Source organism: Peromyscus maniculatus, chromosome 9, assembly GCF_049852395.1.
Source record: "Peromyscus maniculatus bairdii isolate BWxNUB_F1_BW_parent chromosome 9, HU_Pman_BW_mat_3.1, whole genome shotgun sequence".
NCBI classification, from domain to species: domain Eukaryota; kingdom Metazoa; phylum Chordata; class Mammalia; order Rodentia; family Cricetidae; genus Peromyscus; species Peromyscus maniculatus.
In genome coordinates, this window is record NC_134860.1 from 115,127,499 (window position 1) to 115,149,161 (window position 21,663).

General features: G+C 40.2%; 1 protein-coding gene across 1 annotated transcript in view; it reads left to right on the forward strand.

Moving 5' to 3' along the window:
• Window positions 1-21,663, forward strand: part of Gpc6 (glypican 6) — a 1,071,780-nt gene that overhangs the window by 948,045 nt on the left and 102,072 nt on the right. Inside the window, exon 5 of the mRNA XM_006994688.3 lies at window positions 9,166-9,296. Within this exon, the coding sequence (XP_006994750.1) occupies window positions 9,166-9,296 (131 nt within the window). The remainder of the gene's footprint in view (window positions 1-9,165; window positions 9,297-21,663) is intronic.

A 21,663-nucleotide genomic window follows, 5' to 3' on the forward strand; every position in this document is an offset into this window, starting at 1 on the left:
AATTGAAGTTTTAAAAAAAATACTAGAGAAAAAGTGAAGGAGTCTATCAGAAAAGGTCAGGTTTTCTTTACTTCTTAAAAAAAAATAAAGTTCTTTTTATCAATAGGCAAATCTCAGAAACAGAAAAAGAAAATAAGTAGATGACGACTATGAAGAGATGCAGAACAAAAATCAGTAGTATGCATGCTGCTGAAGAGGACAACGAAGCCATGCAATGATTAGCAAAGCTGCAAATGTTTGAGCTTCACAAATCTCAAAGTCTGAGGGTTAGAGGACATCATGCACAGCCAGCCAGAACATGGATACACATTCTACATGCTGGCCACTGTCAGAATTGCATGTGCTCCCAGCGGGAACGAGGGTACCATTTCTGCACACTGGCCACTGTGAGAATTGTGTATGCTCCCAGCCGGAACAAGGGTACCATTTCTACATGCTGGCCAGAATGGCAGGTGCTCCTAGCCTTGACCTGCTTCTAAGGCTCCATGCACCAGACTGACTTGCACACATCTTCAGTGATTTATATACAAGGTCATTGATGACAGCATTGCTCACTGCAGGAGCCCCTGGGACAATGCTGAGGAGTGGGAGGTGACTCAGATACCAGGAGTGGAGTCTGGTTGGGCATTTTTTTTTTTAAACTTGAATGTGGGAAGTTGTTGAGCAGGTGGATAATTCCCCAGCTATCTTTAGGAAAATGTGTCTTCCAGTGGTTTCATGATATGCTGAGTTGTAGATACAAATTCAGTGACAATATCAATGTCATTTCAAGAGTTCTGATTGAACACTTGAGGGCTGGGGTGGGGGAGTCTGTTTAGGGGGCAACTGCACCAGTGAGGACATCAGGCGAGGCTGATAAGATGGACAGGCAGGTGCTGGTGTACCTCCGGCCGGCATTTGTGTCCGGTTAGTGGTACCAACTGTATGCCTACAGAGAAGGGCGTGGCCACTGGTGATGTCAGAGGAGGAGAGATGGGACAGCAGCAGGATGGCTCTGATTTACAAAACAGTAATTGTATGATATCCGTGTATAGAGAGATGAAGACGGATACAGTCTCTGCGAAGGGTACGGACATGCTTCCTACACGCATCCAAGCTTTGGGCTCTGCTCTCAGGTCTGCCCTGTTGCCTGGTTATCTGAGCCAGGCCTGTCCCCTGCTCTGCCGCAGAGTCTAGGAGTCCTCCTGTGTTTCCAGGCCTCACCTGAAAACTCGCCCCACCCCAGGCCTCACGGGGCATTTTAATTAACCAATGTGGCTGAAGGCGAAGGGCATGTATACTCAGTATGTCTGTCTCCTGCACACTGCAGTACAAAGTGGGGCCCTAATTACATCTGTGCCCCGGGCATGTGTCAGCCCACATGAAAACAAGGGATCTGCTTTTTCCTTTTGCTCTTATGGAAAATAACGGCTAACTGGACACCCATGAATGAACTTACCAGGGTTTAAAATGACTTGATTTGCTTCCGATTATTTCATATGCTTCTCAGTGGGCAAAAGACCTTAGCCCAGCTGAAACAGGAGTGCCATGGATGAGAGGGGCAAACATGGCTTCCGAACAAAGAGCTCTATGGAATTCTGGGGAAATAAGAAGAAGACTGGACTGTTAATTTCATTTTCAAGGATAAATTTACATGAGCTCGTGAAATCTTTAAAATGGTTCCTTGTCTTAATTCATTTTTCTTACAAATGGAAGAAAATTGTGTGTGTCACCATGGGGAGGTCAAGAAAACACTAAGTTCCTTGAAGGCAGTACCACAGACAGCGTTGGTGCTGCCACCAATCTGTGGTGACAGCGACATGCTTTTTCGCCACAAAAAAATCAAACAAACAGGATGGGATTCCTGAGTGTGGGTCTCTGTTTCCTGTGCCTTTTCTTAGGCTCTTTTCCTTTTGTTTTTTTATTTTTATTTTTTGGCCCATTTCCAATGTGTTGGGTTTTGTTTTATTATTATTATTATTATTATTATTATTATTATTATTATTATTATTTTGGTTTTTCGAGACAGGGTTTCTCTGTGTAGCTTTGCGCCTTTCCTGGAACTCACTTGGTAGCCCAAGCTGGCCTCGAACTCACAGAGATCCGCCTGCCTCTGCCTACCGAGTGCTGGGATTAAAGGCGTGTGCCACCACCGCCTGGCATTATTTTATTATTAATAAACAAACACACACACAAAGGTGAGGACTTCTCGGCTCTCGCAATCTTTGGTTATCAGATAGCTGCTTACGATATAAACAAGGGAACAATATACATGCCAATTTGTTAGATACCATCGGACTATAATTCTGAAGATTTGGTTACAATCAAATACAGGAAAAGTATCTGACAATTTTATTTAGTAGATTAAGATAAGCCTACTGGGGCTGAATTTCAAGTGTTTCAGTTTTTATTGCATTTATTTATTCACGTGTGTGTGTCACATGTAGATGGCAGAGGACTTGTAAGAGTTGGTTCTCTCCTACTCTGCAGGTCCTAGGGATGAAATTCAGGTCATCTGGCTTTGCAGCAAGTACCTTTCCCTGCTGAGCCGTCTGTCCAGCCCGGATTTTTCAATTATTGAAGTATTCCTGCCCCATAATTACTTAATCGTGTCCCATTTAAAAGAAAGACTTTCTCCTCTGTTCCCGGACATTTTGAAAATCTTTGCTGCACACCTTCAGATCAGTGGCATCCAACAAACCACCTCTGATCCCCACCCTCTCTTTAAAGATTTATGTCTGATCGTGCAAACAAAGTCCTTGGCAGAGCACACAACTCCAGGAGCCCCTACAGTGAGGCTTGTAGTTCAAGTTCATAAGAGATGACAATCCGCTCCCTGGATCAAAACCTTTATTCTCAATGAGTCATTACCCAGACACAAAACAAAATGGCTTCCTCCTTCTAAATCGATGCTTCATTCCTGTCATGGCACACCTCAAGGGAGACACAGTTTCTAATCCAAGGCCAGCTGGCCTCCAGTAGCACCTGAGCATTCTGGATACCCCCTTAGTAGAATTGTAGCTTTCTTAACCTACAGCAATGTTTGTAAACAAAGTATTTATTATAAGCATTACAGTTGTCAGCTATTAACTGACTAGAGTTCTGAAGATCCAGGTCCCGCCAAACACAGGGGGAGCATTTGAGTATCATAAATATTGCCATTTGCTCTGGTTTTCTATTCCTACAAAACAAGTTATTAGAAAACATCTCAGCTGAATATAACTAGTATAAGTTAGAATGTCACTGACGAGGAACACAGGCACAGCTCGGCTGGTTGATTGCTCCACTCCACGAAGTGTTGACTGGGGTTAGCATTTAGTAATCGACTGCCTGGCTGGTCTGCAGAGCCCAAGATGGCTTTACTCATAGGTTGGTAATTTGACAGGAATGGCTGGAAATCGTGGTTCCGCTGGGACTGCCATCCAACATCAGCACATGTGACCCCTCTAACACAGCAGTCTCAGAAGGGAGTCTTACAAGAGGCTCTAGGGTACCAGCTCTACACACTGGGAGTGCCCTTTCTTCTGTGTGCCGTTCAGCCATTGAGCCTTGCACTTAAGGGGACACTTGACAAATCCCACCTTTCAGGGAGGATGAGTGTTTCAAAAAAAAAAAAAAAACAGACTTTGTAGTCATGTTTAATTAACAAAGGGTGCAGCATAAGAAAATAATGCAGTTGCGTATTTCTCAGTAATGAGATCATCCATCAAAAGGCACCTGTTATCTGACACAAAGCAGTACCAGCTATGCATCTTAAAGTCATCCATGTACCTTGCATTTCCTCACTGATCACATCAATTCCTGTTAATATGTCACCAAAATCTCTCTTTACGTGGTCCTCTCCTTCTGACTTGTGCTTGCTAAAGACGGTGACTCACAAAAGCTCAGCTGTTTTCAAAGCAATGGAGATACCTGGTATCATTCTAATTGTTTTTTAAGCTCTTTCTTACTTCATTGCTCATACCATGATTATTTAATGTATCTTGTCATAATTTCCACATAATGGATGGAGGTAAAGGGACCTTGTGAGTTCAATGATTTGCCTGTAGTTTATCACCCAGCTATGCTGAAGCCCAGGCACTGACTCCAGGGCCTTCTTTCCTAACCAGAAAGGTTTGCTTGTTCAAGCAGAATGCCTTGACCTCACAGTACAGCCTTACCGACTGCCTGGCTCATCTCATCATCTTGGGTGGCCAGGAGATGCTGCATACTCCCTGTGTGCTAATATCAGTTTGCAACAGTAACTGATTCTAAAGTAACCGTTACTGGTAATCCATTCAAACTGTATTTTCCACAAGCAAGAAGCCTTTGTAAAAGAGATACCTAAGTTGGGCAACACAGGAGATATGCACCAAAAGGGTCAGCTGATTATTAGCTGTGGCACTGAGGGTCCTTGTTTAACTGGCAAGAGTTAACAGCTCCAAGGGAAGAGTAAAGACTCACATGGCTGCTTCCTCCTTCCATGTGTCATGTATCTATAACAAAAAAGAAAGCTGCAGTGATGATGCTTACACCGGGACATGTGCATTTGATTTCCATGTGTGTAGACATCTACTGCGAACTTTGGCGGAGGCTCATCTGTCTGTGAACTGCTTTGTGTTTGAAAACTACTTAGCAGCCCCTCAAATCCACTTGATGCCTGCAACCCTGCCCCATTCTTATAAAAACCTTTGTATGATGACAATCAAGAATAAGTGTGACTTTGTATTAATGCTTCACATGTCCTTTGCCTCAGTTTTTCCACTAATATGAACATTTGTGTATTTTTAGCTAAAGGAATGTAGTACTTCAATTTATTGCTGTATACTTGTCACATTTAATTTTCCTTCAAATATTTAGATTCATAAGAAATTCTGAAGTTATTCTTCATTTAATTAATTTTAGGGTGTGTGTGGTGTGAGGATGCACTTGTGGGTGTGCTCATCCATGTGTGCTCACATAACAGCTAGAAGCCAACGTGTAGACTCTTTCTCAATCCCTCTCCACCTTCATATTGGAAACACTGTCTTTCATTGAATCCAGAACTCTCTGGCCAACATGGGCACCAGGTAGACATGTAGTGCACAGGAATTCATGCAAGCAAAACACCCATACACACATTTTTAAAAAGAGGGACATGGACTAGGAAGAGTTTCAGGCAAAGTTAAATGTGAGGACTAGAAAATTGATGTGATCATAATGCATTGTACACAGGCATGAAATTGTTGAAAAATAAATTTCAAAAAGAAGAAAGACTCACATCCTGACTAGCGATGTTCATTTTTAAGTTATTTAAGTATTTTACATTAATACTCACATTGATGTGGGTAGCAAAGCAAAGGCATGACATAAAGACTAGTAATGGAAGAACCATCAGCTTGAGTCGGAGAGGCATGGGCTTATGTGTTTTACTATGATGGTTCATCAAAAGACCATGTTTCCAAAGCCAACAGTCAAACTTCGTGATAGGGGGTCACCACTAGTGTGTGTGTGTGTGTGTGTGTGTGTGTGTGTGTGTGTGTGTGCCTGCATGCAGGTGCAGGGGAGTGTGCTATGTGTATGGGTACTCAAAAAACCCAGAAGAGGGTTTCAGAACTCTTGGTGCAGGAATTATAGGTAGTCCTGAGTGCTAGGAACCAAATTCAGGTCCTCTGGAAGAGCAGGAAGAACTGCTAACCTCTGAAGCATTTCACCCCACCATGAACATTTCCATTATGGGTTAATGGTTGAGTCTGTAAACCCAGGCACACCAAGAACTGTGATCTTGACATAACATGGAACAGATGGATTGTCATCATCAAAGAACATTTCCTAGTTTATGTTACAAATACAGCAGCTTCTTCCCTGATCTATAGATGGGCAGGTTTACAAAAGAAGCTTTACTTCAATCAAGAAGAAAAAGAAGCTTATAAAAACTTAAATATAAACATTTCCCCCTTCCCTTTCTTCCCTCTACCTCCTTCCACATGCACTCCTTACTGCCCCTCAAGTTTATGGTGGAGAATAAGAAACCTTTTAAGGAGACTTTAGCCTCTGTCATTTAGACTCCATGCTATGACCTAGTATACAATCCAAAATCTTGTCCTTTTTCTTACAGACTTTTTTATGAGCAAAGTTATTTTTTACAACTCAACCTACTCATGATGGAAACATATACTGAAACAGACCAACACTTATTGTATAATGATTTATGAAAGTGCACATATGAAGCACACAATTAATATCCCATAGTTATCATCTTCTTTAATTACATTGTTGAGTCTCTCCATAGTTTTAATACATTTCCCATATAAGAACTTCCTTTTAGGCCCTAACTGTCTAGAGTAGTCAATCTTCACCAGAAAACCTGCCGCAAAGTTTTTTGATAAGGGATATTATTTTTGATAGGCACACAAAGCGGATATAAATACAGAAAAGAAACAACCAGCTTTTAGACATGTGACTACCCCTCAAACACATAGAGGAGGAAATGGATTTCACAGTGACCTACTACAATGAAATAATATGCATTTTCCATTTAATTGATAGTTAGGTTGTTAAGGTCTTATGAAATATCTGCTTTGTTAAAACATCCATGACATATACAGTTAATCTGTGTTGTCTAATAAAAATATCAGAAAAAAACTGTAGGGCTTCTTTTCATGGTGCCATTCATGCACAGATTTTTGTGTGTCCACCTGCACCTGTGAGGAAGATGTGAGATAGCGTCTGGAGCTAAGTGATATGACAGGAGCCTCTTTCTGCTCCCAATTCTGCCCTGAAGGGTTAACTCTTCCTTATTCCCCAAGGAATACAGTGGGGCTCTCTTATGAGATCTGGCAGAAATAAAACAGTTGATAACAGTAAGAGTTGATACTGTTTATAAAGCCAGGGGCTCTTTAAAAACATGAGTCTTTACTTTCCAGACAGTTCTAGATCTTTTATATTTTAAAAATAATCCTCTTAAAATGTTATTCACCAGTCTAATTCATAGCTGCTTTATAACCCCCCAAAAAATGTTCTGATGTCAGACTTGGGTTGAACATGGTTGGGTATGTAGTAAAAATAAAATTTGGTTTCCTCACATTACTACTGTAAAACAGCTAACTATAAACAGCATTTTACATTAATAATATATTACATTTAGAAAGAAGATTATATGATATATACACAGTATATTTCATTGCATGCTTAAAATATTCATGCACAAAGAAAAAATAAATAGGGCATCTACCACAGTGTTCACAGTGCTGTTCTGGGAAGTGGGGTTATGGGCATATTAGTCTTCTTTGTTTCCTTTTCTGCATTTTGTGAGCATTGTCTAATAAATGGATATTGTTCTGGGAGGGAGAATTTTTTTAAGATTCGTTTTTAGAAGCTTAAGCAACTGAAAAAATTTGAGAGCTATTGAGTGTATAAGTTAAAAGTCTAGCTTATGCCGTTCAGTGTGGCAGCTGTTGGCCTGAAATGGCTATTTTAAATCAAATGTAACCAATTAGTTCTTCAGCTAAGCTAAGCATAGCTCTTCCACCATAGTCGCATTCTCACCATCAGAAAAATGTCTGTTCCACATCCCAGGTAGAAAGTGGGTTACAAAATTATGCTCTGGCCATCAAAAATGGAAGCTGGGGCAGGGTCTGGTAACACTGGTAACCCCTTCACCACAGATACTAACTCTTTTCAGCAGTCACTCCAATGACCTCACTTGCCTGTGATCTTCCAGCTAGTTAAGACAGGGGAAGAATGGTTCCCAGTACATGACTCATGTCTCTATGTCATGATTACCAGCTTCCCTACCCATTTCCAACTCAATCTAATTCAATGCAACCCCTCAGATAGTTTTGAGAAGTTACCACGTGCTACGTGTCAGAGTCAGCCTCAATTTACCAACCAAATAAGAAAAATGTCCTTCATCCCTCTAGAGTACATTGACAAGCATAAACAGAAAGACATTTTGGGTAGAATGATAGCAAGAACATGACTGTGTTTGTAAAATCCAAAAAGGCTTCACACAGCAGCTGTGCTTCAGCTGGGTCTTGACATGTTTGTCCAAGTCCACAAATCAGCACTTCAGTGTTCTCCTTCCCATCTTCCCAAAGAAGAAGTTGTGTTAGGTTCTTTGCCCATCACGGTGGGCAAGTACTTGACAGAGGCAACACAGGGAGAAAGAACTTGTCTCAGCTCATGGTTTCAGGAGGATTTCAATTCACCCTGGTGGGAAGACGTGCTATTGAGAGCAGCTGTGTCTGTGGCGACAGGAGCATCCTGCAGACAATTAGCAGAGAACACGGGCCAGAGCAGAAGCAGCCACAGATCTCAGCACTCCTTCAAGACACCAATTTCCACCACCCAGGCCTCAAGCCCTACATCTTCCACAGCCTTTAAAATAGTTCCACAAGCAGGGGCCTATACCAGTTTCTTTCCTGTAATTATAATAAAACAACAAAATCAGAAGCAACTTGTAGAAGGAAGACTTTGTTTGGGCTTACCTGTTCAGGAGGGCTAGGAGTCCATCATGGAGGGGAGTCACGGCAACATGCAGTAGCCGTGACAGCAGGAGGCTGAGAGCTCACAACTTGAGCAACTAGTGGAAAGTAGAGAGAGTAAACCAGCAGGAAGACAAGGCCTTGAGCTCTCCAAGCCTACACCCCTTGTGATGTATTTCCTCCAGCAAGGCCACAGCTTCCCTGAAATAGTGCAACCCAGTAGGGACCAAGAGTTCAAATGCCTGAGCCTATGGGGAATGTTTCTCAGTCAAACTACCATAGGGCCTATTGTCTAACACATAAGCCCATAAAACATAATCTGGAGATTTCAGATTCAATCCATAATGGAGATCAAAACCCACTGTCAAAATGTACCTCATATGTAACCAAATAATGTTTTCATTTCATGTAGGATAACTACATAGATTTAACTTACTGCCTTTGGGCTGATTTTCTTATATTACAGGTATGGTTCTATGTGTGTGAAATAATCCTAAATCTTCAAATGAAATAAAGTATATTATGATTTTAAGATTTAGTCATCCATTTTATTTAAATACATAAAGTCTTATGAGTGAATGGTTATTTTTTTCAGCTATTTGTCTATAAATGTTTGAATGGAAGTTAAAAACCTGGAGGGCCCTGTTCTCAAATAAATGCTTGTAATGATAACATGTAATATATAATTTACATTATATATAATGTAATATATAAACATAAGTACCACACTTGTATTTTACAGATGCAATGCTCTTGGTAGCAGAGCGACTGGAAGGGCCATTCAACATTGAGTCAGTCATGGACCCAATAGACGTCAAGATCTCCGAAGCCATCATGAACATGCAAGAAAACAGCATGCAGGTGTCGGCAAAGGTATTTCCCTTAATAATGTGTCTCCTAGTGTGTGCACATAGTACAGGTGCAGTCACCTAAAAAAACGGAGTGATGAGATATGTGGGTAGGGATTATAAATCCTAGTACACTGCCAGCAGCTTCTCTTGTTGAATCACAAATTTACTTCTTCATTTAAAATGTATAACAAAATGGCATTGAGAAGGGGAGTAAGTTTTTAGTTCACAGCTACTCAATCATGATGAAATTTTTGGCTGCCTGAAAGTTTCAGTAAGCCCCAACTATGCCTGGTTAATCTCTCACATGTGTGAGCAATTTGGGGGAATTCTCTAGTTTGATGTTTAAAATTTCTGTACACCTTTACTTTGTCCTCTCAAAACTTCTAATTATATCGTCACCTGTGTAGATGAGGCACACATGTATATATATGGTCAATAGTAAATAATCAAGCACCACCTTTGACTTGCCTTGCAGACAACTGTATAACATCCATTAATGAGCCTTTGGGTGGGGGGAATATTCCTTTATAAGAGTTGAACACATATTATAAGGCAAAAAGTGTCAGAGTTCCATAAATCATATGAGACAGAGGTCCTGAGTTTGGAGCTGTGAGGGACAAACAGCAGGCTCCAAGTTTGTGCTTGTGTTTATCCAGATGGACGTAAGCAGGGCTCGCCTGGAGCAAAGTAGAGAAGTCTGCAGCCAGGTCTGGAGCATAGCCTTCCATTGCCTCTCTTCTACCCTCTCTTCTCTCTACCAGCCTCACTGTGACAACTGCATCCACCTCAGCCCTTTCAACCTGGTGGCAGGAAGATAGCATCCCCACTGAAATGTGCCAAGAGTTACATGATCGGCTTATTTCAGTTTTTAAAAATGCTTTGTGAAAGAGATTTCAAATATAGTCACGGAAGTGAGGAGAAATGGAGGCAGGAGGCACATAGAGGAGCCATGATACTTTGCCAGGCCTCCTTGACTGTCATGAATCAAACTGGAGTAGAGCTTCTCAGGGTAAACTAGGAGGTAAGATAAGAAAGACTGGCCTGCATTCCATTCTCTCTCGGGGGGGGGGGGGGGGGGGGGGGCAAGAGTTTTCTAGGCCTGATTCTGGGTTTTAATGAACCTGATGTACTCAGGTAGAGAAGGATGTTTGAGTTACCATCAAGTGTTGGGGAAATAGCACATTTGGGGCTTCCATGAAAGGCCATTTTCTTTCTTTACTGTAGAAAAATAAAAGCAACTATCCATTCCTCTCAAATCCATCACCTAAAAACCAATTAGAGTTGTTTTGAGAGGCCTCATAAGCCAGCAGTGCTGGAGTAATTGGGGACAAGGCTTGTGGAAGTTAAAAATAACCCTAGAGAAGAGGGCAAAACAAACTGGTGAGCAGTAGTACCTGCAGCCTGAGCCCACCACTCCCTTCTTAGAAGTAGATGTCTGTTTCCATCACACACGCTCAAGTTCAAGCCAGACATTCTTCTGCCTGTTTCTTCACCAATTCATTTAGTAAATATTTATCAGCAATCCAGAGGGGACCAAGCTCAGTTCCTACACCAAATACCATTTTCAGTAGGAAAGATAGACAGGAAGCAGAGGAAGCAGTATATAAACAGATAAACGATGTAATACCAGACAATTACTGGTGGCCTGAACATGCTCCTTGTTCCCCAATGAGTGAACATATTTTGATATGAAGTTTCTACTACTTGGTTTTTCAAGAATCCTTGATAAAAAGTTTCTCTATAGATAACATCCTACTGTCCTACTTCGTAACTGGTCCCTTGGCTTTCGTTTTTAAAACCTCTTAAATCTGCCCTTCATTTAGTAATTGAGGTGTTTGCGAATACAAAGTAAAGCGCCTCTGCTTCATCTTTTGTCAACTCCTTTTTACATCTGGAGTGGAACCCAAAGCCCAACACTGCCTCTGCCTACCAGAGGCCTTTGCACCTTGGCTGATGTGCACAGCTCCGTGGTTTTTGTCTCAGCTTCTTGTGGCCTCCTCTGCCTATGATGTTCCTCCCTCCTGTCTCCTAGAAATATACGTCTGCTTGGCTCTTGCTCCCTCACAGCCTTCTCCTGACATCATTAGTCACCTGGGACAAGGATCACCGTTGTGTCCTATGCACCTAGAACCCAGCCCAGGATCCGGTGCATGGAAACTGTGGCCAAATGCTTATAGAATTAATTTCAGAAGGAAGGAAGTGAGGAGAAGAGAGGGAGGGAGGGATGAGTGGAAGAAAAGAGAAAGGAAGGAAACTCTGTTAAGTAAACTGTGAAGAACTTGAAAATCAACTATCTTAGTTACTGCTCTATGGCTATGAAGAGACACCATAACCAAGGCAGCTTATAAAAGAAGACATTGAATCGGGGCCTTGCTTAGTGTTTCGGAGGGTGAGTCCGTGGTCATCATGGGGGAAGCAGCATAGTGACAGGCAGACAGGCACTGGGGCATGAGTGCTTGCATCCTGGTCCACAGACAGGAGGCAGCAGGAATAGAGAGGGACAGAGACAGAGACAAAGAGATGCATACACATGGGCGGGCAGAGAGACAGAGAAAGAGACTGGGCCTGGTATGGATTCTCAAAGTCTACCCCCAGTGGCACACCTCCCCCAACAAAGCCATATTTCCTAATCCTTCCCAAACATTCCCCCAAACTGGGAATCAAGCATTCAAGCATCCGAGCCTATGGGGGCCATTCTCATTTAAACCATCACATTAGACAAACTCAGTTGGGCATGATGGCGCACACCTTTAATCTCAGCATTTGAGAAGCAGAGATAGGAAGATCTCAACGAGTCTGATGCCAGTCTGGTCTACATAGTGAGTTCCAGGCCAGATCTGAGACCCTGTCTACCCCACCACATACACACACACACACACACACACACACACACACACACACACACACACAAAGAAAGAAAAGAGAAAAAGAACAAAACCTAACAAGTTCAAGGAGTATATTGTCTAGACTATACTCTTTTACAATGAATACATCTTTATTTTAAAAAAGCATTCTATATATTTCTAGAATATCACATGATGTTTTACAATGTCTACATTGTAGAAATGCTAAATCAAACTAATTAGCAGAACTTGGCCTTTCACATCCTGTTTTTGTTGTTGGTTAGTTGGTTGGTTTCTGTGTGTGTGTGTGTGTGAGTGTGTTTGTGTGTGAGTGTGAGTGTGTGTGTGTGTGTGTGTACACGTGCGCGCGCATGCATGTTGAGACATCTACTCTTGTAGCAAACTTCAAGCATGTAGATTATTATTAAATGTAATTTAAATGAAGTAGTCTACCAGAAAATTCTCTAAGAGGTCAATGGGATGGGGCTTCTTATCAGCAAAATGTGGAAGAGACATTTTTATGGAATTTACTTAACTGTATCATAATAGCACTGCTGTTTTAAGAACTATATTTTAAAATGACACATTTTGTGAGAAATGCCATAATCAAGAAGAAAAACAGTATAAGGCCTGTAGGTTACACTCACGAAAGCATGCCGTAGGAAAGGTCATAAAGTGAGAGCATGATAAATGGACTGGTGTTAGAAGAGTGAATCTGATAAGCTTGACACAGAGAAAAATGAATGGAGGAGTTACAGAAGAGAAGAGAGAAAGGGAAAAGGATGAGCCAGGCTCTCCAAGAAAGATCAAGGAGAGAAAGTTCAGTGGCAAAAACTAATAAAACCGAGAGGCCAACTGTGGAAGACCTCAAGCTCGTTGTCGGGTTCCCTTTATGATGCTCAGAGCTTTCCAGGAAGATACATTCTAATTACATGTTTCTCTTATCCAGTGTATTCATTTCTTTGAGTCTTTCCTAGAGTCTTAATAGTACACACACACACACACACACACACACACACACACACACACACATACACACACACACATATACACACGAACATGCACACACATGTACAAATACTCACATTCAAACACACATATGAACATACTACTTTAAGATAAGAGATGTCTTTCCTTAAATGTTCTCATCATATCTAGAGGAAAAAGAACTAATCCTTTTCAGCCTCATAATTGAGACTGAATAAAAGTTTTACAGACTAGTAAAAAGGTCTGTTCTCACTGTGGATATTCATGCCTCTGTCTTCTACAAAGTCTATGTGTAGTAGGCACTACCAAATCTTTTTCATTCTCCTAGTCAGTCCTCAGAGAGGCAGTTAAGAGTGAGATACAAGATTCCTTTGACAAAATATATTGGCTATGGCGAAGTGTACAACTAAATCATAATATGCATTTCTATCTTAAGTGGTGACACTGATTTGAAACTCTAGATCTCTTTGCTCCTTGTGAAGTATCTGTATATGCATACACATTTTAAAGGACGGGCACTACAACACATTAATTTTTTGTCATTGTTGTTTCCCCTCGGGCACAGAACCTCCAAATGGCAGCGAAAGCCATCATAGTGGCTGTTAGTTGAACCCTGACCATATCCATTCAACAAATACCATGGCATGCTCCGGGCACAAGGAACGCTGTAGAAGAGAAACAGTACCCTTGCTTTGCTGACACAGTCTCCTTCTATGTGCCTTATTTATGTATTTATTTCAAATCCTCCCTGAAATCCTTAAAAGCATCCATTTACTTGTTCACTGAAAAGGAATGTTAAATTTGCAGAGATTAAACAGTTACTCTGAGGTCAGACAGCAAGTGGCAGAGCTGGGATGCAGCCAGATCTGTCCAGTTCAAAAAGAAAAAACATTTACCCGGCATGCCGCAGTTTCCTTTATAAGCATCTCCCTACCAGGACCAAATGAGCTCAGCACTGGAAGAACCCGCTGCATGAGGGAGCTTGGCCAGCCGCACTCTGGGGAACCTGGGGAGGAGACGTAGAAGTAGCTAGTTCAAGTGCAAACACAACACACTCAGCAGCTTTACAATCTTCGTGGCAGACAAGGAAGAACTCTTCCTAGGCCCCTGTGTCCCACCCGAATGAAAGCAGTTGAAAACTGCACATTGGTGGAAAGTCTACAAAGAAATAGGGTGGGGTGGGGCGGGGTTCCCTGAATCAAGTTTCTGCCTTTGAACTTCAGATGTGTTGATAATCTTCCCCTTATCCTCTCAGGGAAGATAAAACTGATTTCACTAGATAGCTGTATTAGGAATAATTTCAAACCTAACTCAGGAAGATTAGTTTGTCGGATATAATCTAAATTAAGAAGGAAGACTTATTAAATTCCGATTGAAGCCATCTATTCAATTAACAGCTATTATAGATGAATATGGTACCCATTCCAGAAGAGTGAGACAGCCCCTAGGTACTTAATTTTCTCTAGACTATTCTTCCTGAATGTGCTGGTCAAAAGAAGACCAAGAAAACTAGAAGAACATTAAAGAGAATATAACAACTTATGTCTTTAGCTATTGGGTCTAAGTTCCATCATCTATGTTTTTTGTCTAGTGGCACATTTCTAGTATAATGGTTCTCACTTTCACAAGCATTACTCCACTTACTATACTCGATTCTTTTTCCAGCACCCAGCTCTCCCTCCCCAACTCTCTTCCCTGTACTGCTGTGGATAGTGCTCTGCATAAATAAACAGATTGGCCGGTAGCCAGACAGGAAATATAGGCTGGACTAACAGAGGGGAGAATTGAGGGAACAGGAAGGCAGAGGGAGAGACTGCCTAGAGCCGCTGCCAGGACAAGGAAGATGTAAGGTACCAGTAAGCCACAAGCCATGTGGCAAAGTATAGATTAATAGAAATGGGCTAAATATAAGAATAAGAGCTAGACAGTGATACGCCTGAGCTAATGGCCAAGCAGTTTGAATAATGTAAGCGTCTGTGTGTTTATTTTATAAGTGGGCTCCAGGACTGGCGGGACTAGGTGGAACCCAGAGAGAAAAGCTCTCCAGCTACACTGTACCTTTTCTCTTTCAGGGAATTAGGAATAAACACTGTCTTAAAAATTCAAATGGTGAAAAATATTTTCTTTCCTATTGGAGGACATTACCTAGAATTTATCTATTTTACTCAGCAGTATTTTCTCTTTCCATCTTTGGAAGTTCCTAATTGTAGGTGTTTTCGTAAGGAAATCAGAGTGTTAGTATGTTATGGTTATTTTTTTTTTATATCCTCTCTCCTGGCCAGTATTCTAAATTATTTGAGAACAAGAGTTGTGTCTAAGTTGGGGTTTTTATTGCTGTGATGACACACCATGACCACATCAACTCTTATAAATGAAAACATTTAATTGGGGTAACTTACAATTTCAGAAGTTCAGTCCATTATCATCATTGGCAGTCAGCATGGCAGCATGCAGGCAGATGTAGTGCTGGAGTAGTAGCTGAGAGTCCTACAGCTTGCAGGCAACAAAAAGTCAACTGAGACACTGAGCGGTATCCTGAACATAGGAAACCTCAAAGCCCTCAAACAAGACCATATTCACTCCAACAAAGCCACACCTTTTAATAGTGCCACTCCCTATAAGATTATGGGGGTCAATTACATTCCAACTAGTACAAATTGCATCTTGTTCATTCTTAAATTATTCAGAGAAAGTTCTTAGTGTGTCACATATGGAAGAAATAATATGTTTCAGTTGGTTGAGTTCACAATGTGAAAACATAGCACTAGAGAGCCTTACAAAAAAAGAAATAATAAATACCTTAACTTGGTTTGAAAGTACTCTGGTATTCTTTAAACATGGCAGCAGTGGGTTAGAGTTGGACACCAGACAGACCCAGGACCTGGTTGTTACTATTTGTGTGATTTGGGGAAAATCATTTATCTGTCTAAACTCAACCAACCAATGTTAAAAATGAAAGCCCTAACCCAACTTACAGGTTATTTAAACAGAACAACATTACAGTACATGTAAATTGTTTAGCATGGAGCATGTCAAATCAAAACCACCCAAGACGGTTAAGGTTCTTAATTGTTACTAAAAGCAATGGTGATGTGTAAATTCTGAAGAATTTGGTACTATGGTTTTGATTCATCCAAGAGTCTAGAGGCTTAAACTTAGCTTCTAAGAGCAGAAAATACTTAACATCTCCATCTCACATTTGATGGCATGGATGTTTGATTCTTTTCAATGAAGGGTTTCCACATCAAAAGAAAGAGAGGATCTAAATATCCATCTCTGAGACCAGGATCCTGGGGATGCCAAGTTGCTGGTGACTACATCAACAACCCAATTCTAGTCTGTGCCTCTTGTCTCTACCAAAGCAAAGGGATTTGGGGGGGGTTTGGTGGCCTCTGCCCATTGTCACATTATTCTTACTAGTTTGCTCCATCAGTGGATAATTTGGTCCCTCTCATGTTATCTCTGAGGAAAAAAAGCAAATGGTTCACACTGCTTACAGAGCTTTATGACCTATTAATTTCTATAGCTTGCTTTCAGTGGAAAGAGGCTGTGTCCTCCATGATGGAAAGGGGTGTGTCCTCCATTATTCCAGACTTTTGGGTTTTCTCTGACTTTTTTATAAATTCATACCTTTTTGTTCTGTTCATCAGTTCTCACATGCAACGTGGCACTGAGAATACTAACCTTAAAACACCTTGTGTTTTTTTATTTCTTCTCCTCTGTGCAGGAAATCAGTGTGTATTCTATTCCTGTTTGTAACAGAACCAGATTTTCTTCAGGGAAAGCACCACAGTTTTCATAATGTAAAATGAAAGCTCAAATATGCCTATTTATAGGAAAAGTATTGAAGAAAACTAGTTTTAGCTTTCTTTCTTTCTTTCTTTGAAAAGAGATTCTAATTGTATTTTCCCTTTTGATGATAAAGGAAACCTCTTGATTATTTTTAACATAGGGCAATTTACCTGGAGACTTTCTTTTACTTCAAAGGCAAAGGATGAGATTATATTTAAAGTAGTACACTCAAGAATGGATTAGCAAAACTCAGTTTAACTCAATACTCAATGTGTCCTCAGGAGCAACAAAAGAAATATATTTTTTGGATCTCACAGAAATCTTCTCACAACTTCCGCCTGCCTTGCTTAGGAAGTCTTCCAAGATCCATGTTTCTCATAGACAAGCTCTTCCCATTCTCATAAGTACATAGCCTTTTTCCTGGTTCTAATCACTTCCTTTCTACTAAGGCATTTGTGATCTGGTCTAACACTTGTGGAATCACAGCTTAAGGTAGCCTGTGTGCCTGTAAAGGATTTGCCTCTGTGGGAAAAACTTCTGCTTGAAGAGTTTGCCAATTTCCTTGGTGTAAATATCCATATTATGGCTGGTTGAAAACCTAGGCAGCATAGTGTCACTGAACACAGAATGACACACCATGATAAAGTAGTTATACCTTGTAGGTGTGGTTGGCATGAAAACCCTCAAAAGCATAGATAACAGTGCGGTGATTAGAAAGTAGAAAGTTTATATATATGAAACTATATATATATATATATATATATGAAACGTTTTACTTTATATATAGAGAGAAAAAGCATAATTTGTGTAATTGTAAGTATATGCAGCATAATTTTTAATAATCATGCTTAGCAACTGATTTTCAAACTTACTAGAAATGCCTCAATTCTCCTCATCAGCAATAGGAGCCCATCCCAGCACACCACTGCTGTTCTAGGAAGATCCCTGGAATCTCCAGTCTGGACTAATTGCTCCTGTGGGCATTCTCATTACACTCATAGCATTCCAATTCTCTGCTCTCTTGACAAAACACTCACGAGAGCAGGGACATATCCATGGCACTTAATTTTGACCAACGTAACACTCAATATGTATTTATTTGTTGAACCATGGGATGAATGAATGGTTCACAACCAGGCTGGTGTGATTCATGTGTTTACTTATATCCTGCCAAGTGACCTTAAAGAAGTTCTTTCAACCTTATAAACAAGAGCATGTGAGATAATCATTTAACTAGGCAGAGAGAAGTGGGGTTCCTTCTCTCTCCATGTAATAAAATATGTCATGTTCAGTTCCTTGAAACTCTGCCCTCTGCTCATTTGGAAAGAATATCAAGACATCCTGCAGTGTAAGGAATGCAAAACCAAAAAAAAAAAAAAAGTCTCAAGTCAATGGAAAGAATTTGTTTTTATTGAAGAAAAGATTTTAAGAAGTACGCAATGCATCTGACAGATACCCTAAAACCAAACTGTTTAAGCCTTAGAAGTAAATTGTTTAAACCTTAGAATGGTGCATGGCAGCCAGCTTTTGAAAAATCAAAGCCAGTAAAAAGTGACCAAAACAAAAACTGATGACTGGGCTTGATTCAGAATCCTGAATTCTCTTAACAGGATGCTGAATCCATCCAGGGACTTAGAGTTTGCCAGAGAAGTTGGCCAGGAAACCACTGCAATCAATCTTTAAGGAAAGAAAAACACAAGTCAGGAAGAAAATAGAAAGAAAGATTATGAGAGAGGAGAGGAAAGACAGGAAGACGGGTCAAAGGAGAAAAGAGATTGTTCTGAAATGATGGGGTGAAAAGACATCTTCTTAGAGAAGGCAATCCATGAACAGACTTGCCAACCTAAATAAAAATGGAAAGCTGGGAACTGAAATGTTTGTATCATTAATCTAATGATTTTAAACAAAAGAAAGAATAATTATCAAAATCATTAAGTTGTATCCAGGAATACTTGTCTTAAGACATTAGCAGGAAGCTGTCAGGAACCAGAAAAGAAGTACTGTGAACTTACACCCTGGGGAAAAGTTTCATTTATTGGTAATAAGTAACTCTTCTTGCTACTAACTTGATGAAATGTTTTTGGAAATATTTTAAGTTACTCACATTTACTTGCATTAATATGTGAATAGACTTATACAAACACACATCTCAGTCACCACTTTGAAGAATTACTTTATTCTTGATTATATGTGTGTCTGTGTGTGAGTATGCAAAGATGAATGCAGTACCCACAGAGACCTGAAGAGGGTGTCAGATCTCCAGGAGCTGGACTTACTGGTGATGATCATGAGCCACCTAATGTGGGTGCTGGGAATGGACTCCGGCCCCCTACAACAGCATATGCACTCATTGGCACTGAGTCATCTCCAGTGCCACCACCTTACACTGAGAAAAGGCCTGCAGCCCTGTGCTGGAGCTGGATGACCTGGGTGATTGACTTCACACTGAGAAAAGGCCTGCAGCCCTGTGCTGGAGCTGGATGACCTGGTTGATTGCCGGCAGGAAAAGGATACAGCTGCTGCAATAAAGGAATGCTGCTGGCCAGGACCTTGACCAGACAAAGATGATACTGGGAACAGCAGCTTTGTAAAGAGTCCAAATCACCTGCCATTGTAATATAACCAACGCTATTGACTGAGCTGTGAATCCAGTCCAGTCATAGTAATCCCTCCAACCCATTCATGCTTCACTCTCTTTACTTTTAGTCATTCATGGTCCATTGCTGTCCAAAAGCTTAAAGGAAACACTCTAGAAGTAATCAACTGATAAGTTTTAAGCTGTACGTCATTTTAGGTAGTATGATGACATTTTACACTGTCCTGCTTCATCATGCCATGGACATGAATTAACCCTTTTCTCAGTATATTTATTTATGTTGTATATGCTACCTACCTCTTAGGTACTTCACAGACATCTTAGTTACAGAGTGACTGTCACTACTACAGTGCTCACGTTCAAAGAACTATTATTTTATTTAGAAATTGACCCAAAACACAAGAATGGTGATGCAAGCAACTTGAGTATGCCAAAGATGAGCCATGAAGTTCTTCTCTGTGGCTTAAAGTTTTTTTGTGTCCGCCTGGCCTGTGGTCAGGACAAATCTCTCTCACCCGCTGGTCCCACAGCTGCTTGGACCCAAATAAACACACATAGGCTTATATTATTTTTAAACTATGGCCATGCAAGGCTTCTTGCTAACTAGCTTTTAAATCTTAAATTAACCCATTTCTATAAATCTATACTTTGTCACGAGGCTTATGGCTTACTGATACCTTTACATCTTGCTTCTCCTGGTGGCAGCTAGCAGCATCTCCTCAGCTCTGCTTTTCTCTTTCCTCTCTCTCCAGTTGGAATGTCTCGCCTAACCTTATTCTGCCTCACCATTGGCCAAACAGCTTTATTTATCAACCAATCAGAGCAACAGGCATTCACAGCATACAGAACGACCTTCCACAGCACTTCCCCATTTCTTTTTCATCAAAAAGGAAGGCTTTAACTTTAACATAGTAAAATTATATATAATAGAACAGTTATCAAGCAAGAATTACAGTTATAATATCTAATCTATTTGTATTTAGCAAAATTAAGGAAAATATTCTATCTATTCTGTATTTGTGAGTCTAAAGTTTTATATCTAATCTATCTTTTATCATAGCCAAGGAAAATTATAATTATCTAGTCTTGAACTACATCAAAGACCCCAGAAGGATATAATATTACCTAAGTAAATAGGAAATGCATTGTAAGCAACTTCTCTTTCTAAAGAAGAAAAGGGACTATAGATATGATAAGATAAAGAGTAACAACTTGTTTAAAATGTTTTACATTATTATAGATTTTAGTTTTTTGGTACAAATTTAAAGTTAATTTTGTTATACTATATATTTATTTCTACTCTTGTTTAAGGTATATTTATGAAACTCGTTTAAAATTGTAATGTATAACTAAGAAATAGATTAATAATTAGTCATCTGTGATAATCACACTTATAGTCATGTTAGTTAAGTTTTCTAAGTATACAAAGACATATTTCAATTAGGTAGGTAATCTTCAAATACTCCAAAGACTTACAGAATATGGCATTTAAAATGCTTTAAAAACTTAGACTTTCTGGACAGTGAGACATGTCTGCTCCTGGCAGCACCACACTGATTTAGTTCAAAGAGAAAGATGGGCGTCGAAGACACTCCATATGGAGTTTATCTTCTTCTTGGCAAAAATAGCCATTTTGGGCAAGAAACTGCTATTGCCTGGAATGCTGATAAACTGGACATACAGGACCCATAAGAAAATGACGACTGAATTTGCCAAAAGAAGGCAAAATTGTCCTTCACATTCCTGTTTCACAGAGGAGACTGCCATTCTAGAGGACACAGGAAAAAGTGACTAAGAGACTAGGCCTATGGCCTAAAAATGGATGCCCCACATTGGGTACCACTTCTCTTAAGGAAAACAGTGAAAAAATCAGTTACATATATAGACAAAAATACTCTTGACAAGTTTCAGTACTCTGAAGTTTTCGGCATTTTGTAGCACTTGGCGATTACTGCATGCATGGAGCCTGTGGCTCTTAGCTTAGCCTACCAACCAGAGAGCCAATTTGGCTACTTTGTGAGATTTTTTCCATTTTTTAACTGGCTTATTAATTTTAATAAGTAACTTATCAAAGGATCAAGAACTAGAATTTTTGGTTCTAGTAATTAATTTTAGTAAAGTTGTTTATTGAACTTGGATTTAACTTGACACTGTAAATGGAGCAAAGACAA